Here is a 20,085-nt window from a genome sequence, read left to right on the forward strand (position 1 = left end):
GTGAGAGTCTGTAGGTGTTTGTGAGAGCGTGTAAGCGCTTGTGAGAGCGTGTAAGAGTTTGTGAGAGTGTGTAAGAGTTTGTGAGAGCGTATAAGTGTTTGTGAGAGTCTGTAAGTGTTTGTGAGAGCGTGTAAGAGTTTGTGAGAGCGTGTAAGCGCTTGTGAGAGCGTGTAAGCGCTTGTGAGAGCGTGTAAGAGTTTGTGAGAGTGTGTAAGAGTTTGTGAGAGCGTATAAGTGTTTGTGAGAGTCTGTAAGTGTTTGTGAGAGCGTGTAAGAGTTTGTGAGAGTGTGTAAGAGTTTGTGAGAGCGTATAAGTGTTTGTGAGAGTCTGTAAGTGTTTGTGAGAGCGTGTAAGCGCTTGTGAGAGCGTGTAAGCGTTTGTGAGAGCGTGTAAGAGCTTGAGAGAGCGCGAAGGTGCTTGTGATAGCTTGTAAATGCTCTTGAATTGTGTAAGAGTTTTTGAGAGTGTGTAAGTGCTTGTGAGTGCGCGAAAGTGCTTGTGAGAGCGTGTAAGAGTTTGTGAGAGCGTGTAAGTGCTTGTGAGAGCCTGTAAGAAATTTTTTTGAGCCGTTAAGAAGTTGTGTGAGATCCTGTGAGTTGGCGCAAGACGATTTGAGGGGTAGCGCGCTGGTTGGGTCATTATCTGGAGCTGTTCTATCACCAGGAGGAGGTCGTTAGGGCTTAATCACCTTGTTCCAGCGACCCCCCTTACTCAAAGACGAGGCCCTGAACCACCCTCTGATGACGGTCTTGTTGAACAAACTCTCCTACGAACTGATTTATCTACAAGTGTCTGTTGGGTCGAGCATCAGCTCCCAAGCCCAGGCTCATTGTAAGGTTTATAATTGAGTCTTATATTCCACGTGTTTCTCATCGCATTTGGAAATCTGACAGCCTTGTTTATAGTGCCTATTCGACTTGGACATTTGAGATGCATACTTCAGTAAGGGTCTGACGTTGGTTGTTCGTTCGAGAGGCTTGTGTGTGTGTAAATCCTGAAGGGAGTCTAGGAACGTCATTCTGGAAGATTCTGGAAGTTATCTTGTCCATTTTGAAGTGTGGTTTGTCTTGGCTCTCTCTCTCTGTCTCTCTGTCTCTCTCTCTCTCTCTCTCTCTCTCTCTCTCTCTCTCTCTCTCTCTCTCTGTCTCTCTGTCTCTCTGTCTCTCTCTCTCTCTCTCTCTCTCTGTCTCTGTCTCTCTCTCTCTCTCTCTCTCTCTCTCTCTCTCTCTCTCTCTCTCTCTCTCTCTCTCTCTCTCTCTCTCTCTCTCTCTCTCTCTCTCTCTCTCTCTCTGTCTCTCTCTCTCTCTCTCTCTCTCTCTCTCTCTCTCTCTCTCTCTCTCTCTCTCTCTGTCTCTCTGTCTCTCTCTCTCTCTCTCTCTCTCTCTCTCTCTCTCTCTCTGTCTCTCTGTCTCTCTGTCTCTCTCTCTCTCTCTCTCTCTCTGTCTCTGTCTCTCTCTCTCTCTCTCTCTCTCTCTCTCTCTCTCTCTCTCTCTCTCTCTCTCTCTCTCTCTCTCTCTCTCTCTCTCTCTCTCTCTCTCTCTCTCTCTGTCTCTCTCTCTCTCTCTCTCTCTCTCTCTCTCTCTCTCTCTCTCTCTCTCTCTCTCTCTCTCTCTCTCTCTCTCTCTCTCTCTCTCTCTCTCTCTCTCTCTCTCTCTCTCTCTCTCTGTCTCTCTCTCTCTCTCTCTCTCTCTCTCTCTCTCTCTCTCTCTCTCTCTCTCTCTCTCTCTCTCTCTCTCTCTCTCTCTCTCTCTCTCTCTCTCTCTCCACCAAAAAACATTTTGATTCAGATCTCTAAATTCTTTGTTGCATCCATGTGTGTATGTGGGTATGTATATATGCATGTATACATGTATGTTTGTTCACATACATGAATTCATGTATGTATGTATGTATGTATGTATGTATGTATGTATGTATGTATGTATGTATGTATGTATGTATGTATGTATGTATGTATGTATGTATGGTAATGTGTATGTATTATATGTAAACCCCTATAATCTTCCTCTCAATGTTCTTTTTTCATTTAAAAATCTAAAATGTTATGAACAGCTAAAAAACTCTTTTCCCAAAAAATTAAACTCCATTTCAGACTTAATGGGGGTCACCATGGGAGCCAAATCCCCTTTAAATAGGGGCAATGGGAGGCGACCCCCTACCCCCCCCCCCCATGACAGTCCCCTATTCCCTACATGTCACACTGAAAAGTTTAGTGAGACAAGCCTTATGCCTCTAATCTTCAACTGTAGACTCACAGACTCAACCTAATCTCTCATCCGCCTAAACCTGCTGACTCATTTACTCACCACCTGTTCACTCTTTCATCCTCTTACTCATCTTCCCACTCTCTCATCCTCTCACTCATCTACCTATTTACTCACCAAGCTCCCTTTATGTCCTATGTCTGGCAAATCTACCCTTCCCCACCCCTTACTCATCAAGGTAACTTATCTCAAGGTATCTCATTCATCCTTCCAGTTACTCATTCACACTCATTATCTCTCATTCATCTTCCAGTTACTCATTCACATCGGTACAGAGTAACAGAGTACAGAGAAATACAAACAAAGGCACAGAGAGGAGCCAGATGGTTCAAGATGGTGGCGAGGATGGAGCCAGATGGATCAAGATGGTGGCGAGGATGGAGCCAGATGGTTCAAGATGGTGGCGAGGATGGAGCCAGATGGTTCAAGAGGGTGGCGAGGATGGAGCCAGATGGTTCAAGATGGTGGCGAGTGTGGAGCCAGATGGTTCAAGATGGTGGCGAGGATGGAGCCAGATGGATCAAGATGGTGGCGAGGATGGAGCCAGATGGTTCAAGAGGGTGGCGAGGATGGAGCCAGATGGTTCAAGATGGTGGCTAGGATGGAGCCAGATGGTTCAAGATGGTGGCGAGGATGGAGCCAGATGGTTCAAGATGGTGGCGAGGATGGAGCCAGATGGTTCAAGAGGGTGGCGATGGAGCCAGATGGTTCAAGATGGTGGCGAGGATGGAGCCAGATAGTTAAAGATGGTGGCGAGGATGGAGCCAGATGGTTCAAGAGGGTGGCGAGGGTGGAGCCAGATGGTTCAAGGCGAGGGCCGGCAGCAAGGCGCCAGGCAGCCAGCTTTAAGCATGCCTTTGCAAGCTAATCTACAACTGCCGTCAGCGGCAGTCACCTGTGTCGGCACCCCAGCCAGTCAGTCTGGAGGGCAGCCAGTCAGTCTGGAGGGCAGCCAGTCAGTTTGGAGGGCAGCCAGTCTGTCAGGAGGGCAGCCAGTCTGTTTGGAGGGCAGCCAGTCTGTCTGGAGGGCAGCCAGTCAGTCTGGAGGGCAGCCAGTCTGTTTGGAGGGCAGCCAGTCTGTCTGGAGGGCAGCCAGTCTGTCTGGAGGGCAGCCAGTCAGTTAGGAGGGCAGCCAGTCTGTCAGGAGGGCAGCTAGTCAATCTGGAGGGCAGCCAGTCAGTCTGGAGGGCAGCCAGTCAGTCAGGAGGGCAGCCAGTCTGTTTGGAGGGCAGCCAGTCTGTTTGTAGGGCAGCCAGTCAGTCTGGAGAGCAGCCAGTCAGTCAGGAGGGCAGCCAGTCTGTTTGGAGGGAAGCCAGTCAGTCAGGATGGCAGCCAGTCAGTCAGGAGGGCAGCTAGTCAATCTGGAGGGCAGGCAGTCAGTATGGAGGGCAGGCAGTCAGTCTGGAGGTCAGGTAGTCAGTCTGGAAGGCAGCCAGTCTGTTTGGAGGGCAGCCAGTCAGTATGGAGGGCAGCCAGTCTGTTTGAAGAGCAGCCAGTCAGTCTGGAGGGCAGCCAGTCAGTCTGGAGAGCAGTCAGTCAGTCTGGAGGGTAGCCAGTCAGTCTAGAAGGCAGCCAGTCTGTTTGGAGGACAGCCAGTCAGTCTCGAGGGTAGCCAATCAGCCTGGAGGGCAGCCAGTCAGTCTGGAGAGCAGCCAGTCTGTCTGGAGGGCAGCCAGTGTGTCTGGAGGGCAGCCAGTCAGTCTGGAGGGCAGACAGTCAGTCTGGAGGGCAGCCAGTCTGTCTGGAGGGCAGCCAATCAATATGGAGGGCAGATAGTCAGTCTGGAGGGCAGCCAGTCAGTCTGGAGTGCAGCTAGTCAGTCAGAAGGGCAGCCAGTCAGTCTGGAGGGCAGTCAGTCAGTATGGAGGGCAGCCAGTCAGTCTGGAAGGCAGCCAGTCAGTCAGGAGGGCATCTAGTCAGTCTGGAAGGCAGCCAGTCAGTCAGGAGGGCATCTAGTCAGTCTAGAGGGCAGTCAGTCAGCCTGGAAGGCAGCCAGTCAGTCTGGACGGCAGCCAGTCCGTCTGGAGGACAGTCAGTCAGTCAGGAGGACAATCAGTCAGTCTGGAGGTCAGTCAGTTACTCAGTCAGGAGGACAGTCAGTCAGTCTGGAGGGTAGCCAATCAGTCTGGAGGACCGTCAGTCAGTCTGGAGGACAGTCAATCAGTCTGGAGGACAGTCAGTCAGTCTGAAGGGCATCCAATCAGTCTGGAGAACAGTCAGTTAGTCTGGAGGACAGTCAGTCAGTCTGAAGGGCAGCCAATCAGTCTGGAGAACAGTAAGTTAGTCTGGAGGACAGTCAGTCAGTCTGAAGGGCAGCCAATCAGTCTGGAGGACAGTCAGTCAGTCAGGAGGACAGTCAGTCAGTCTGGAGGGCAGCCAGTCAGTCTGGAGGACAGTCAATCAGTCTGGAGGACAGTCAGTAAGTCTGAAGGGCAGCGAATCAGTCTGGAGGACAGTCAGTCAGTCTGGAGGACAGTCAGTCAGTCTGGAGGACAGTCAGTCATTGTGGAGGGCAGCCAGTCAGTCTGGATGTCGGTTAAAGAGAGAGAGAGACAGACAGACAGACAGACAGACAGACAGACAGACAGACAGACAGACAGACAGACAGACAGACAGACAGACAGATATGGAGCAAAAAGAGAGATATATCTCCCCCTCTCCGAAGCAGCACTAACATTAGGGGATGGTAATGAGACCTTAGCAGGCTAGTGGGAGGCTGCAATATGACTGACAGACTCTCATCTCCACCGCCTCTTGAAATAGGCAGCCGGATGCTATCCGGCTGCCAGAAAATTCCACTTAACGCAATTGCAGAGAGGGAGAGAACGGAATGGGTCTTCACGATAGCAACTTCCCCTCATAGTCTGAGTGAGAGAACAAGCTGCTATCTTGGCCGATAACTACTTCGAGGACCAGAGGTAGATTGGCGCAGCTCTGCTTGGAGGAAAGTAGATAGGCCCAGCCCTAATTGGAGGGGTGTAGAGTGGCCTATCCTATCCTTCAGAGCGATGGTCTGAAGACTTACTTCTCATATTCATCTTCATCCGGCTTCGTAAATCGGGGTTTCCGGTTTTATATCTTTTTCGCAAGACGATTGATCGGCTGTTCTTCGTATTCTTCTGCCTCCCCCGGGGTCATCAACACCCATCAGGAAGCCCCACCATCGTCTGCTCCATCAGGAGAACCGAGGAGTCTGAACTGGATGGTAAGCCCGGCCCTGCTCTCTCCCTCGCTCCCTCTCTCCGTCTCTCTATCTCTCTCTTTCGCTCCTTCTCTTCGTCTCCCTCTCTCTCTCTCTCTCTCTCTCACTCCCTCTCTCCGTCTCCCTTTCTCTCTCTCACTCCCTCTCTCCGTCTCCCTCTCTCCCTCTCCCTCTCTCTCTCTAAGTGGACAACGAAGGCAATTCGAGTCTTAACCGAGCCCTCTCTCTCTCTCTCCAACTTGTGAATAACAGAAAAAGGCATCTTTAAAATACTTCAGACCCGCCGATATCCCCCTGGAACACGGACCAGATCATGCGGTTCCAGCTGCTTGTCGTACAGCGGAGGCCGGATATTGCAAGGGGGAAGAAGTATCTCATCCGGACTGTTGGCTTGAGGGCAAACGATGTCCTGCCAGGGAACCGGAGCAATATCTCCCTGACGCACCACCATCCAAGTGATTCTCGATCCTCCAATTTTTTTGTTCATTTTTTTGTGGAAGTTTTCGGAAAGAGGAAATGAATTCGTACGATTCAACAGGGCATTTGGCAGCCGTTGATCTATGGTGGTCCGGTTATGGTGAGTTTTCTGGGCGGGGTCTTTGCTACATAGAGGCGTTTTCAGCGGTTAAATCAAGAGTCAATGAATAAATACTTTTGTGTGGGAAGTTTGTCAATGTTTATGTCAATGTTTTTGTCAGACTCGTCCGTTGCTCCACAACAGTACCGTTGTTGGTCGCCCCGTTGAATGAGTGATGATCCAGGCTGAGGGAGAGGGAGAGAGTAGATGAGAGAGAGAGTAGAGAGAGAGAGAGAGAGTGTGAGACAGACAGACAGACAAACAGACAGTTTGTCGACAAAAGCAAGAACCTTATTGTTAAAATAAACTGAAAATGAAGTAAATACAATTGTAACTATCGGATAAAACCAGAAATATTAATGTTTTAACCAATTTAACACATTTTCTGATTAAGATGTGTAAAAAAATAAGGTCTTGAAAGCGTAGATATAATTTTTCTTGGGAATTGTCTTTCCCGCGCCGTCATTACCACAAGTCAGTGATGATAAGATCCACACGCTAAGTTGGGGGTCACGCTAACCTAAGTTTTCACCCTCAGAAACCTGCTGTCTGTCTGTCTCTCTCTCTCTCTCTCTCTCTCTCTCTCTCTCTCTCTCTCTCCTCTCTCTCTCTCTCTCTCTCTCTCTCTCTCTCTCTCTCTCTCTCTCTCTCTCTCTCCCTCTCTCTCTCTCTCTCTCTCTCTCTCTCTCTCTCTCTCTCTCTCTCTCTCTCTCTCTCTCTCTCTCTCTCTCTCTCTCTCTCTCTCTCTCTCTCTCTCTCTCTCCCTCTCTCTCTCCCTCTCTCTCTCTCTCAATAAGCTCCAGATGCAAGCCAGCCGAGGAATGAATGATCGGAGCGGTGATTGTGAGATCAACACATCCAGTGCGAAGCTATTGATGACTGAGCGCCTTGAGTTATTGATGGCTGAGCGCCTTGAGTTGTTGATGCTTGGATTTCTTTGCGAGTTGTCTACCCCGGCTTGGAACCTTCTTTTGGTAAATATTTATGTCCCAGTGAGGCCGCCACCATCTCTGGATCATATAAGTCTCGTCTTGCTCTGATCCTCGCCACGTCCAGCATTCTGATGGGTGATAGGCAGGTCATCCAGGAGAGGCGTAAATTGTACGTGGGATAGGGAACGTGTCCTGCATTTAATGTTTTGAAACCGCTGCTGTCGAGACTGCTCGAGATGCGCCTTAAGGGGGAGTAGTACGAAAATAAGCAAAAATGAAAACTGCTTCGATTTAAATGAACAAATCCACAAGGGCCGTGACGAGGATTCGAACCTGCGTCCTTCATTTGATGCATCGCGTTAGTGTGATCTCTGTGTGCTTCGATTTCAATCAATTTTTTTTTACAAGTTGTATATGAAAAGGGTTTCAACTGGCCCAAGTCTCGGCATCGTAGCATAAATAGGAAGGGACGAAAAAAATATTGAATTAAGTGTCAAAAATTTTCCAAAATGGTCAAAAATTAACATCAAACAAAAATATCAACTGAAATCATGTCTATGACTCTAAGCTATCACAATAGCATATAATAAATTATTTTAATATTTTCTTTTATACCCCAAAAAATATAAAAAAAATAGATTTTTTTTCTCACGCGGTTCTTGGCTTGGATTCCTTCGCTTGCTAGGCTCAACGGATGACTCTTCATAGACACTGAAGATTGGAACTTCATCACTTCAGGATGTAAGATTCATCACTAATCATAAAAATTTTGTCCTTGAGGCATATGCTTGTGCAAGTTGCAATTCTATGCTATTCACATGTTATTTTCAGATGTTATTTTCAGATGTTATTTTCAGATGTTATTTTCAGATGTTATTTTCAGATATTATTTTCAGATGTTATTTTCAGATGTTATTTTCAGATGTTATTTTCAGATGTTATTTTCAGATGTTATTTTCAGATATTATTTTCAGATGTTATTTTCAGATGTTATTTTCAGATGTTATTTTCAGATATTATTTTCAGATGTTATTTTCAGATATTATTTTCAGATGTTATTTTCAGATATTATTTTCAGATGTTATTTTCAGATATTATTTTCAGATGTTATTTTCAGATGTTATTTTCAGATATTATTTTCAAATGTTATTTTCAGATGTTATTTTCAGATGTTATTTTCAGATGTTATTTTCAGATATTATTTTCAGATGTTATTTTCAGATGTTATTTTCAGATATTATTTTCAGATGTTATTTTCAGATGTTATTTTCAGATATTATTTTCAAATGTTATTTTCAGATATTATTTTCAGATGTTATTTTCAGATGTTATTTTCAGATATTATTTTCAAATGTTATTTTCAGATGTTATTTTCAGATGTTATTTTCAGATGTTATTTTCAGATATTATTTTCAGATGTTATTTTCCCTATTTCCCCAGTGTTAACAGCCTCGCCAGGAACCGGCGAGGCTGTACTTTAACAAAGGCTCCTGCAATATCCCGAGCAACTACACAGCCGAGCTTGCTATCGTCCAGTAACTGGATACTAGATATTGAAGAAGTTCAATAAGATATCAGCAACAGAATGGTCGTTCCTGAGCTCGTATAAGATATCAGCAACAGAATGGTCGTTCCTGAGCTCGTATAAGATATCAGCAACAGAATGGTCGTTCCTGAGCTCGTATAAGATATCAGCAACAGAATGGTCGTTCCTGAGCTCGTATAAGATATCAGCAACAGAATGGTCGTTCCTGAGCTCGTATAAGATATCAGCAACAGAATGGTCGTTCCTGAGCTCGTATAAGATATCAGCAACAGAATGGTCGTTCCTGAGCTCGTATCGGCGTCTCTGTAGTAACAAATACGGTAATTTGGTATGGCTTTAAGACTCCCCATCTTGAGGTTATCTTGAGATGATTTCGGGGCTTTAGTGTCCCCGCGGCCCGGTCCTCGACCAGGCCTCCACCCCCAGGAAGCAGCCCGTGGCAACTGACTAACACCCAGGTACCTATTTTACTGCTAGGTAACAGGGGCATAGGGTGAAAGAAACTTTGCCCATTGTTTCTCGCCGGTGCCTGGGATCGAACCCAGGACCACAGGATCACAAGTCCAGTGTGCTGTCCGCTCGGCCGACCGGCTCGCCATTAGACCAACTACAAAAGATCTGTTCTGAAATGTAAATTGTAACCATTTCTCTTTATAACAACCACCTTCCAGTTGCCGAGGAACAGCAAGCAACCCTAACAAGGCTTCCCTGGAAGTCCTAAACCATCTTTCCTGTTCCAGGGAGCCCAATACCTCCTACTCTCGCCACCCTTAACCCACATGATCTAACCCTTGTTCTAGGTGTAGCGGGTCAGAGAGCACCCAAACAAGTGGTGTGTGGATGTCGTAAACATGTCTCCCCCTGGTTGTAGGTGTCGTGGATCAGACATCGTGACACCCACATCCTGACGGTGGGTTCCTTCACCTACACCAGCGACCACAGGTTCTCCGCTCTTCACCGTGAAGGAACCAACGAGTGGACGCTGCAGATACGACACCCAGTTGTTGATGACACCGGCCTCTACGAGTGCCAGGTGTCAACCAAGCCCATACGAGCCTACCTGGTCAGTCTGGAGGTTGTGGGTAAGTGTCAACCAAGCCCATACGAGCCTACCTGGTCAGTCTGGAGGTTGTGGGTAAGTGTCAACCAGGCCCATACGAGCCTACCTGGTCAGTCTGGAGGTTGTGGGTAAGTGTCAACCAGGCCCATACGAGCCTACCTGGTCAGTCTGGAGGTTGTGGGTAAGTGTCAACCAGGCCCATACGAGCCTACCAGGTCAGTCTGGAGGTTGTGGGTAAGTGTCAACCAGGCCCATACGAGCCTACCTGGTCAGTCTGGAGGTCGTGGGTAAGTGTCAACCAGGCCCATACGAGCCTACCTGGTCAGTCTGGAGGTTGTGGGTGAGTGTCAACCAGGCCCATAGGAGCCTACCTGGTCAGTCTGGAGTTTGTGGGTAAGTGTCAACCAGGCCCATACGAGCCTACCTGGTCAGTCTGGAGGTTGTGGGTAAGTGTCAACCAGGCCCATACGAGCCTACCTGGTCAGTCTGGAGGTAAGTGTCAGGTCCTAATAACCCAATTACCTATCACGACATCTTACGAGTCTTGGTTGACAGTTAGGAAACTGTGTCAGTCTTGTTTCTCTGGTCTGGCGGCCGCTGGAGTGATTGAGGTCAATTATATTACGTCATCCTTCACAAATGTATTGATCAACAAAGTGGCTGCTAGAGCCTAACATTTTAAGTGCAATGCAAGTAACATGAGGCTGGCGAAAGGTTCTCAAAAGGTAATTCAGTATCTCAGAAGGGGGGAACGGGTCTAATTGTCTGACAAGCTAATGAGCCATAGACAATTCAGCCGCTATTCTCTGCCTGGAAACAAGTTAGCTAACTCTCAAGAATCCTTTAGAGAATTGTAATATTAAGCTATTCCCAAAAACTGTATAAATAAAACCTATTTTCGTTAGTACGCTGCACCATGCTGGACACCCTCCTCACTATTCGTTTCAGTCCTGAGTGTACTGAAGAAACTAGAAGAAAATTGCAAAAATTCCTTGTTAAACTAGTTCCGGAGCTGAGAGGATTGAGTCAAACTACCCAGAAGTACTTGATGTTAAAGTGTGGAATAAGTACAGATAAGATTTGATATTTGATCAGGAAATTTGAAATACTTCGTCTTGGTGAAGGTTTATCATACACACACACACACACATACATTCACACACACACACACACACACACACACACACACACACACACACACATACACACACACACATATACACACACACACACACACACACACACACACACACACACACATACACACACACACATATACACACACACACACACACACACACACACACACCACACACACACACACACACACACACACACACACACACACACACACACACACTCACACTCACACTCACACACACACACACACACACACACACACACACACACACACACACACACACACACACACACACACACACACACACACACACACAACCACACACACACACACACACACACACACACACACACACACACACACACACACACACACACACACACACACACACACACACACACACACACAACCACACACACACACACACAACCACACACAACCACACACACACACACACACACACACACACACACACAAACACACACACACACACACACACACACACACACACACACACACACACACACACACACACACACACACACACACACACACACACACACACACACACACACACACACACACCTCCCCATCATACAAACCCTCAAGCTCCAGATGGCAACAGGTACACAACACGGTCCAGTGACAGCGCGCCCCGGCGTGTGTGAGTGGGTCAACCACTTAACTCACTAGCGGACCTGGCATTCAACGCCTCTTAACTTCCCAAGATCAAATACAAGCGAGAGTTGCTGCCCCTTCGAGCCTCACACCGCACCCCGTCGTGTCTCTTGGGAGATGAGCGGAAGCTGGAGGTCAAAGAATCTCATTGATGTGTCCCGAATGGGTATCCTGAGGACGCAAGGTGACGCAAGGTGACGCAAGATTAAGGTGGACATATGGGCAATTTTAGTAGAGTGAATACACGAAACTCTCACGCACACGAACGCACATACACAGACATACTTACACACAAACACACACAAGAACAACGTTCTCGGCTCTCAATCGAGAGATTTTTGGCTTTAATCATAGGCTGGGACAGAAACGAATGGGCATCGTTTCGTTTCACCTCATGCCTCTGTTCATTTAGGAGTAAATAGGTATACCTGTGAGGGCGCCTGACAGCTGAGAGGACAGAGCTTCGGATTCCAAGTCCTGAGGTTCCGGGTTCGATTCCCGGTGGAGGCGGAGACGAGTGGGCAAAATGTTTCTTTCAACCTAATACCAACACGATCGGACAAAAGAGGATGCTAGCCGAGGCTATTTCCATCCCCCCGCCGGCACTCGGTTGGTAATCTTGAGCATGGTATTTTATCAAATCATAGCCTCGTCTATGGCTTGCATCTCGGATGGAAATAGCCTCGGCTACCATCCTCTTTTGTCCGGTCATGCTGGTCGAGTGGTTAAGGAATCCTGTACATCAGTTGCATTGCTTCTGGCAGTATGGGTTCGAGTCACTTATAGGGTGTGAGTTTTCATTGTCATATATACCTGGAGACCATTCAGGCTTGTTTGCATTTGTGCTCCTCACGTGTGCCCTAAAGAATGAGGTGATTTGATAAAATACCATGCCCAAGATTAAGTGATTTGAGAGATGCAAACATCATCACTCTACAAAAATAAAGGTGACAGAAGCGATGTCAACAATTATCGCGGCATCTCCCTCCTCAGCGTCGTCGGCAAACTCTTCACCAGGGTCGTCGTGGTCAGGCTTCAGATTCTTGCTGAAAGAGTGTACCCCGAGTCACAGTGTGGTTTCCGAGCAGAGAGGTCGACCACTGACATGGTGTTCTCTCTGAGACAGCTTCAAGAAAAGTGCAGGGAGCAGAGAAAAGCCTTGTACATTGCCTTCATTGACCTTACAAAGGCCTTCGACCTCGTGAGTAGGGATGGACTCTTCAAGATCTTGGCCAAAATTGGCTGTCACCCATCCTACTCAGCATGACACAATCGTACCACAAGGACATGAAGGGGACAGTCGTGTACGACGGCTCAACTTCTGAACCATTCAACATCAATAGTGGTGTTAGACAGGGGTGTGTTCTTGCTCCAACTTTGTTCGGCATTTTTTTGTTGTTGCCGCCGAAGGCGGCTAGTTTATTGTGCACCCCATACTCATCCTGTGAGCGGTAGCGCAAAAGCATTACAGAGGGAACAAAAGGTCTTTATCAGACCTCATCTTAGATTATTACATAAACAATTTCTTCAATCCTTCACACCTTATAGATACAATGTCAGCTAGTTACAGAGAAAGTGCTATTACAAGAGCTACATATTTACAGTAAGTCATCATACATTAATGGTAGGTTTTATCGTTAATACATAATAGTTTGGCCAATGGGGATATTACAGAGTCATAGGGAAGCTTCTGTTTATTATTAGTCCTCACAATACACTACTTGTTTCTTAATCTCATATGTCGTTCATCTACTGGAAGCGAAATGTGGGTACAGTGCAAGGATTTCAGGTAATTTATCCATGGTAATAAGATAGGTTGCCATATCATACAGAGTGAGCTCAGACTTATCTCCAAAAGGCTCAATTTTACAACAATCTAAGATATAGTGTTCGAGTGTGTGTCCCTGCCTATGTCCACACACTTTACACTTTACTTCATCTAGATCCCTATACAAGCCGAACTGCCAGAGATACTTGTAGCCAAGTCTTATACGAGCTGTGACAACATCTGTTAGTCTACTGACTTTGTTACTTGCCCCATACACATGTTTTACTTCACACATTTCATTGTGATGAACAATGGACCTACTAGTTCCAGTTTGCACTGTTCTACTTTCTTCAAATCCATCTAGGAGTTCTCATCTAATGACACTTTTAAGGGACCTATTTGATAACTCAAGATTCCATTCAATACTGTCTTTATTTACTGCAGCCTTAGCAAGGGCGTCAACTTTGTCATGTTCCTGCATGCCAATGTGAGAAGGAATCCACAACATTTTTATATTTACCCTCTTGCTTGTTAGGCATCTTCTTCGCGATCCTCGTCAAGCATGCCTTTGGAACAACCACAGAGGGCACCTATCTCCGTACAAGATCTGATGGAAAACTCTATAATCTATCCAGAGTCCGAGCAAATACGAATGTACAGATGCAAATCCTCAAGGAATTCCTCTTCGCCGACGACGCAGCGATCACCACACACACAGCAGAAGGCCTGCAGCAGCTACTCAACCGCTTTGCCGCAGCCTGTTCCGCATTCGGCCTGACAATCAGCCTGAAGAAGACACAGGTGATGGACAAGACGTCAATGAGCTACCCTGTATAAATATAGCAGACTATGTACTGGAGGCAGTTCACGAGTTTGTGTACCTGGGCTCCACAATCTCAGACACCCTTTCCCTGGACACTGAACTCAACAGGCGTATCGGGAAGGCCGCAACAACATTGGCCAGGCTCACAAAGCGCGTTTGGGAAAATGCCAAACTGACTGTGCACACCAAGGCACAAGTCTACATGGCATGTCTCTACGGCTCAGAATCCTGGGCCCTGCGCTCTCGCTAGTAGAGACGGCTCAATATCTTTCACATGCGGAACCTGAGACGCATCCTTGACATCACGTGGAAAGACCACGTCATCAACAACACAGTACTCGAGGGAACAGGAGTCCCTTCAATGTTCACTCTCCTGAAGCAGAGACGCATGCGATGGCTGGGACGTGTCACACGCATGGTCGATGGCCGCATACTGAAGGACCTCTTGTATGGAGAACTGGCATCAGGAAGGAGACCCACCGGAAGACCTCAGCTGCGTTTCAAAGACGCCTACTAACCCAACTTCAAGCAGAGGTTGGGTTTGCATCGACATCAACACTTTGCAACAACATCAACACCATCGACATCAACACTTTGCAACAACATCAACACCATCGACATCAACACCTGGGAGGCAGCAGCTGCGGACAGATCTGCCTGGAGATGCAAAGCGCAGAAGGGACTCCAGCAATTTGAGGATGAACTGAAGAGGTAGGCGGAGGATAATAGACTTCAGAGGAGGTCTCGACCACTGTCAGACGCAGCCGCTTCGGCGTTTATCTGCGCTCGCTGCAGGCAGGACTGTCATTCTCGAGTTGACCTTCACAGCCACAGCAGGCGCTGCATCCATCTAGACACCAGGGCACAACTCTATAACCCCACGGGATTGACGGATGCCTACTACAAGCCTCTTCAGATGGGGACTCCATGATGGGGCGGCATACTCTAAGACTGGCCTTACGTAGGCAGTGTAAAGCGCCCTAAATGCCTCCTTACTTAGGTTTCTGCATGATGTTCCAACTTTTGCCAGTGTAGAGTACGCTGCTGTCGTTATCCTATTTATGTGTGCCTCAGGAGATAGATTAGGTGTTACGTCCACGCCCAGGTCTCTTTCGCGCGTCGTCACAGGTAGGCTGTTCCCCTTCATTGTGTACTGTCCCTTTGGTCTTCTATCATCTAGTCCCATTTCCATAACTTTTTTACCAAAATTGTAGATTACAAAGATCACAATCTTCCTCCCATCTGCTGTCAGAGTTCCAAGTATGGAGCTTGTGCTCTCATTGAGACCCCGATTTCCCAGGTCTTCAAACTTCCATTTCCGCTTTATTAGAAGTGCCACTCCCCCTCCCTGTCTCTGTGTCCTCTCTTTTCTTATCACCTGGTAGTCCTCTAGAAAGATTGCATCCGAGATTATACCATTTATTTTAGTTCCCACTATTGCAGCTATGTCCGGACCTGCCTCTGGATCTGCCACACATGTGTGTGTGCGTGTGTGTGCGTGTGTGTGTGCGTGTGCGTGTGCGTGTGCGTGTGCGTGTGTGTGTGTGTGTGTGTGTGTGTGTGTGTGTGTGTGTGTGTGTGTGTGTGTGTGTGTGTGTGTGTGTGTATTCACCTAGTTGTGTTTGCGGGGGTTGAGCTTTGCTCTTTCGGCCCGCCTCTCAACTGTCAATCAACTGTTTACTCACTACTTTTTTTTTCTCCACACCACGCACACACACACACACACCTCAGGAAGCAGCCCGTGACAGCTGACTAACTCCCAGGTACCTATTTACTGCTAGGTAACAGGGGGCATTCAGGGTGAAAGAAACTTTGCCCATTTGTTTCTGCCTGGTGCGGGGATCGAACCCGCGCCACAGAATTACGAGTCTTGCGCGCTATCCACCAGGCTACCGGGCCCCCACCAGGCCTCCTCCCCCCCCCCCCTCCTCTACCGGAGTTTACAACCATGGCTGTAAACTCTGAGTAATAATTTAGGATGTTGTTCGGCCCCTTAAGGCTCACTCTATCCATCATTCGGATAATTATATCGGTCATGTGTATAATCCGGATACACGAGACGTATCGGAATTTTCATTAAGGATCGACGGTCCGGGACACGTTATCGAGCCCACTGAACAACGCCATCTGAATATAGTTTTTCTATAATGGAAAAAAGAGATCAGAGTTATATTTTCTATTATTTAGTAAAAGTGGTGTATATATTAATAAGTAAATATATAACTGCTTAGAACTACATAGTTAGACTGCTCTGAACTACATGGTATCACTGCGTGAGCGCGCGCATCTCCGAACTCAGAAATGAATTTGCATATCAAACGAGATGGGTCAGAACACCTTGCTTAACTTGGTTCATTAGTGACCCCAACCCACCTGGGAGCCTCCAGGGGGGTGGGAGAGAGGAGGGGGGGTTGTGGGGAGGGGGTTCAAGGGGGAGACATGAGGGGTAGGGAGAGGTGAGGGGGGGAAGGTAGGTAGGAGGACAGGGAGAATAATAACTATCCTATCCTTATTGGCGTTACCTTGAGGCAAGAGTCGACGGAGCGAGGGAAAGTGAGGGGGGTGAGAATGAATGTGAGGGGAAGCGAAAGTGAGAGGAAGAAAGTGCATGGAGAAAGGGGGGGAGGGGGAGAGAAAGCATGTGAAGGAATATGTCCTCTGATTAGTAATGTCAAAGAAATTAATGATAAAAAGCTTTCGCTGTATTGCAGGTCAGAGGTCAGGCTGGCTCTTAGGTCACGTTGCACCGTAGATCACATTAGGTCAGGCTGTATCGCCGGCTAAAGGTCAAGCTGGATCTAAGCTCACGCTGTATCGTAAGTCAAAGGTCACTCTGTACCTAAGGTCAAAGGCTATGCTGTATCGCAGGTCACGCTGGATTGAAAACTAAAAATCACACTGAATCGTAGAACCGCGGTCACGCTGACTCCCAGATCAGAGGTCACGCTGAATCGTTGGTCAAAAGGTCATACACTAGATCAAAGATCACCCCCAAGTCAAAGGTCATGCCCTATCGCATGTCAAAGGTTACGCTCGGTTGTGAGACAAAGGTGTACGCTAGATCATAAACCAGTTACACTGGTGCATAGGTCACACCGAGAAAATGACCATTAAATCAGGAAGCTGCTCGGGCGAAGGAAATGATTGCCTGGAACGATGTGTGAAACGTATTGGTCTGACAAACAGTTGTTCTGATTACAGACAGAGAGGGCGGGAGAGAATGGAGAGGGAGAGAGAGAGAGAGGGAGAGGGGAAAGAGAGAGAACTAGTGGGAGAGTGTGCTTGTGTGAGAGAGAGATATAGACAAGAAAAGAGAGAGAGAGAGCTTTCATCGAATCCGACTATGTGCTATTGTATCCAGTTGCGTTTGGAATTATTTTGTATAATGCTTTCTTTTTAACATACAAACTTCTTTAGACCCATGTTTACCAATTTGGGTCATTATTATTGGATCGAAATTTCCAATGACTAGTCCAGCACGCACGGGCCTGCTTCACACAAGCCTGCGACACCTTCCGCCTCATCAAGATCGAAGTCGCGTACGAGCCTGCCTCTGGAAGGTCCTTCCTGGAGCCACACATCAATGTCATGGGGGCCAGAACCTAGCAGAAGTCAACAACGGGATCGCCAAGGGAGAGAAACGATGCAGGGACTACATCGATGTGGTCCCCAAAGACCTGCATGGACATCGATCCCAGCACTTGGGAGTCGCCTGGCCAACTTGGCGAAGCAAAGGCTCCACAGCGGGCTCTTGTGACGGAGGATAGACGAACTGCGGAGACCCGGAGGAAACGCGCCGTGCGCAAAGCTAGGGCAACATTCACGTCTTCAGCAGCACCCCACCTTGAGGTTACCTTGAGGTGCTTCCGGGGCTTAGCGTCCCCGCGGCCCGGTCGTCGACCAGGCCTCCCACAACCGCATGTGTCACGGGTGTGGGCGAGGCTTCCGGATTGGTGTCATCCATCATCATCTGACATACGACTTTCGACCTGATACTGAAGTCATGGTCGTCTTCGACTCCGAAGGGCGATCATTCGATCCACTTAAATTCTTAAGGGTATACTACCTTCCCGAACTATAATAAGAATATTTATAAGTAAAAATCAAATAGAAAACTGAAAGGTAAACAAGTCCCCAGGACCAGACAAAGTGTTTGTCACGGTGTTTAAAGAATGTAAACAAGAGCTTTGTGGACACTTTGTCCTATATATTCAGCAAATCTTTAGAGTCGAGCAGAGTGCTGGAGTCAAGAAGTTTACTATATGTTAAGAAAGGGATATAGATGACTTGTGTCTCACTATCGATCACTTAATCTAACGTTTATTGTGGATAATTGGCTTGAATCGAAACCAAAGTCATTCGTCTACATCTTAAAAAAGCTTATTTTAATAAATAATTTACAATATGTTTTCGCTATATTGTGAGTTATTGTTGTGAAGGTCCGCTCAACTTTATCATACTGGTTGTATTCTATTCCATCATATTTGAGGCAGTTGATAGTTGGAAGGAGAGTGACCTTGTATACGTTAGTGTATTGTAATCCATCTATCCATTTATGAAGGATGGTAATCCATCTATCCATTTATGAAGGATGGTAATCCATCTATCCATTCATTAAGGATAGTAATCCATCTATTAATTCATTAATGTGGGTGTGTGTTCACCTAGTTGTACTCACATAGTTGTGTTCGCGGGGATTGAGCTTGGGCTCTTTGGGCCCTCCTCTCGACTGTCAATCAATTAATTTTTTTCACACACTCACACACACACACACACACACACACACACACACACACACACACACACACACACACACACACTCACACACACACATACACACACACACACACCAGGAAACAGCCCGTAGCAGCTGTCTAACTCCCAGGTACCTATTTACTGCTAGGTGAACAGTCGCATCAAGGTGAAAGAAACTCATTTTTGTTTCCGCCGGCGCCGGGAATAAAAACCCCCCTGACCTCAGGACTACGTATCCAGCGTGCTGTCCACTCAGCTATCAGCGCCCCGAATATTTTTTTATATGTGTGTGAACCATGGCAGCATCCCCCCCCCCCTCCTCATCTGAGCCCACCAATCACCCAATCAGTCGTACATCCCCCTCATCTGAGCCCACCAATCACCCAATCAGTCGTACACCCCCCTCATCTGAGCCCACCAATCACCCAATCAGTCGTACACCCCCCTCATCTGAGCCCACCAATCACCCAATCAGTCGTACACCCCCCTCATCTGAGCCCACCAATCACCCAATCAGTCGTACACCCCCCTCATCTGAGCCCACCAATCAGTCGTACATCCAGACGCCAAAGGCCTCATTAACACCCCAAACTCCACCCAATCTTTTTTGTTTATTTTTTTATTTGTTTTACCAATCACTGCCTGTGTGTACACTGGAAAGTTAATTAAATCACGGTAATTTTTCGACCATCGCCGCGATAGATGCCAATAAAGGAACCCATTAGGAGTTAATTACCTCGAAGGGTCGTTTCTGGTGTGCTTGCAGTTGTTATTTATTTATTAGAGACAGCGGCTTGTTTGGGGGGGAAGGGGGGGTAGAGAGGGGTTGGTGAGGGGAATAGGAGGTGAGGGAAGGTGTGAGAGAGAGAGAGAGAGAGAGAGAGAGAGAGAGAGAGAGAGAGAGAGAGAGAGAGAGAGAGAGAGAGAGAGAGAGAGAGAGAGAGAGAGAGAGAGAGAGGTGTGACGGGAGAGGGAAGGTGACGTAGAGGGGAAGTGAGAGAGATGGGAGGAGAGGTGAGGGAAGATGAGGGAGAGAGAGAGAGAGGGGACGTGAGGTAAAAGGGAGGGAAAATGAGAGATTTATGAGGTGCGTGAGTGAGCAGATTAAGTGAGGTGACAGACCCAAGAGGTGATTGTGAGGGACTTGTGAGTTGTTGTTGTTAAAGATTTAGCAGCTCAGGACGAAGTGTCCATGTAGCACGGGCTATGGTGAGCCCGTAAAGTGAGATGGTATAACATTATATAGTTCACCTCACACTAAAAAAAAGAATATATTATACTTTACTTCATCAAAATATTAATAAATATCGCAGGTTAATCACACCAAGTAAGATCAAA

General features: G+C 47.2%; 1 protein-coding gene across 1 annotated transcript in view; it reads left to right on the forward strand.

Annotated features, from left to right (window-relative positions):
- Window positions 1-20,085, forward strand: part of LOC123753783 (zwei Ig domain protein zig-8) — a 42,441-nt gene that overhangs the window by 12,839 nt on the left and 9,517 nt on the right. Inside the window, exon 2 of the mRNA XM_069334428.1 lies at window positions 9,394-9,604. Coding sequence (XP_069190529.1) covers window positions 9,394-9,604 — 211 coding nt within the window. The remainder of the gene's footprint in view (window positions 1-9,393; window positions 9,605-20,085) is intronic.

Source organism: Procambarus clarkii, chromosome 31 (genome assembly GCF_040958095.1).
Source record: "Procambarus clarkii isolate CNS0578487 chromosome 31, FALCON_Pclarkii_2.0, whole genome shotgun sequence".
Lineage (NCBI taxonomy): Eukaryota > Metazoa > Arthropoda > Malacostraca > Decapoda > Cambaridae > Procambarus > Procambarus clarkii.